Genomic DNA, 2500 nt, shown 5'->3' with positions numbered 1-2500 from the left:
TCCCAGCCGAGCTATAACTGCCACTCGACTTACCTGTGCATGTAAACATACTGACTGACAAAAAATCAGAATGAGTAATTATAACAGACGAGTAGCCCTGTGGACACACAATATTGTTGGAAAATTGAGATGTGTGAAACACTATTTGACTCAAATGGTAATCAGAAATAATTTGTTGTAAAAAAAAAGACTAAAATGTGTTGACTAAAACTGACTAAGACTAAGATACCTTTAGTTTTCTTTTGACTAAAACTAGACTAAAATGACGAGACTTTTAGTCGACTAAAACTTGACTAACAAAAATGATATTTGAATGACTAAATATGACAAAGACTAAAAAGGACATTTCGTCACAAGACTAAATTAAAAATAGGTGACAAAATTAACACTAACACAAACACACACACACACAGTGTGTGTGTGTGTGTTTGTGTGAGTGAGAGAGAGAGAGACTGTGTGTGTGTGTGTGTGTGTGAGAGAGAGAGAGAGAGAGAGAGAGTGTGCGTGTGTGTGAGAGAGAGAGACTGTGGGTCTGTTCAAAATGGAAGACAGCTGCCTGCTGCCTCCCTCCCTACATAGAGAGCTGTCTCACTAGACATGACTTTGGATTAAATGCATCTTAAAAATGAGCGTAGCACTCTAGAGTCTTTGGTTAACACCAGGGGCGCCTGCAGGAATTAATGCTATGGTACGCAGACCCATCACGCCCCCCCCCCCCCAAAAAAAAAAATCACGCGTGGACAATAATTGTCTGTTTCCAGGTTTTAGCCCCTTGCATTGTAAAAGTAGCCTACATAGCATAACAACATCCACATGCAATAATACAACAACAACGTCTACAATGACCTATTCATTTGGACAACTTGATACAGCCCTATACAGGCTGAAGCTACCTTTAGTTTTGTTCTAGCGTACCGTGATGTCTGGCTTTAAACAGCTGTAATGCAGTCTAACGTTCTGACAAGCACACCAATTGCCTACCTTGTTCTTGCCCATCTGGAATAACCCCTCTAGCTTTGCTGCCTCCATACTTTCTGTTTTCGTTGTTTAAACTTGTGATATCCATGATAAGTAATGACAACATTGTGTGCTGATAACCATATAGATAGCCGAGTAAAAGAAAACAAGTAGCCTAGTTGCGTGCCTGCGTGCATATTCTGTCTCCTGCTCAAACAAAATGTTCGCGCGTTAATTTTCATAACGTGTTCACTAAGTCACGTAATAGAAAATTGTAAATAGCCCGATGGCATGCAGCTAATGGGATAATGTGCATAGTTGGGAAGGTATGGTGGGCCAATTTGGTGTGAATACACATTACACACACACACACACACAAGGGAAATTTTCTCTCGTTGAGTAGCCTGATGGTACGCACAGTGCGTACGGACGTACACCTGCAGGCGCGCCTGGTTAACACTACGGTATGACGTTAGCAAAGGCCGGACTTAAAACTAAATTAGCTTACGTAAGCTAGCAGGCTAACTGTATAAATTAGTTTTATGGGCGGCAGATATATCAGACCAGACACTATCAATGCAACAACAATGGCATAATCAGATAGTAAATTGTTTATTTCTCATCTCAAATCTACAAATCTAAGCAAAATAATGTCACACAAATTACATTTAAACAGATTAAGCAGCCATTACTGATGTCATCCGCCATCTTTGTTTACTTTTCACAGCTGTTTCAGACGTTGCCGCAAAGGATTATGGGTAGGATGGAGCATGAAGTGTGCATTGATGCTGCCTCCAAAAATGACCTTTACTTCTGAAATCTAAGATATCTTAGAAGGCAGCAAAATTAGTTTTTCACACTTGCTGCCTCTCTCCCCAGTTAGATATCTTAAAAGGCAGCAGTTTTACCTGTTTGGAACAGACCCAGAGTGTGTGTGAGTGAGAGAAAGAGGGTGTGTGTGTGTGTGTGTTTACCTGAGGTCCTTGGGCCCTCTTGTCACTAAGAGCGTGGAGCAGACACTGTCCCCATCAGAGCTCTTTGGTTCTGCCACCTCCACACTGTCAGACATAACCATCCCAGTTAGCATGAGGAACTAGGACCTTATTAGCATGAGGAACTAGGACCTTATTAGCATGAGGAACTACAGTAGAACCTTATTAGCATGAGGAACTAGGACCTTATTAGCATGAGGAACTACAGTAGAACCTTATTAGCATGAGGAACTAGGACATATTAGCATGAGGAACTAGAACCTTATTAGCATGAGTAACTAGGACATATTAGCATGAGGAACTAGGACCTTATTAGCATGAGGAACTAGGACCTTATTAGCATGAGAAACTACAGTAGAACCTTATTAGCATGAGGAACTAGGACCTTATTAGCATAAGGAACTAGGACATATTAGCATGAGGAACTAGGACCTTATTAGCATGAGAGGACCTTATTAGCACGAGGAACTACAGTAGAACCTTATTAGCATGAGGAACTAGGACATATTAGCATGAGGAACTAGGACCTTATTAGCATGAGGAACTAGGAC

The 2500-nt window shown here is 41.1% G+C and overlaps 1 protein-coding gene across 1 annotated transcript in view; it reads right to left on the bottom strand.

Annotated features, from left to right (window-relative positions):
• The window catches only part of LOC143139488 (uncharacterized), a 40246-nt gene that overhangs the window by 17902 nt on the left and 19844 nt on the right, over positions 1–2500 (bottom strand). Inside the window, exon 15 of the mRNA XM_076300075.1 lies at positions 1932–2015. Coding sequence (XP_076156190.1) covers positions 1932–2015 — 84 coding nt within the window. The remainder of the gene's footprint in view (positions 1–1931; positions 2016–2500) is intronic.

Source organism: Alosa pseudoharengus, unplaced genomic scaffold (assembly GCF_046254945.1).
Source record: "Alosa pseudoharengus isolate Yale_2024_CS ecotype anadromous, Long Island Sound unplaced genomic scaffold, YU_APseudo_1.1 YU_APseudo_1.1_scf_22, whole genome shotgun sequence".
NCBI classification, from domain to species: domain Eukaryota; kingdom Metazoa; phylum Chordata; class Actinopteri; order Clupeiformes; family Clupeidae; genus Alosa; species Alosa pseudoharengus.
Note: the sequence above shows the minus strand (reverse complement) of the source record. Positions and strands in the feature narration are given on the sequence as shown.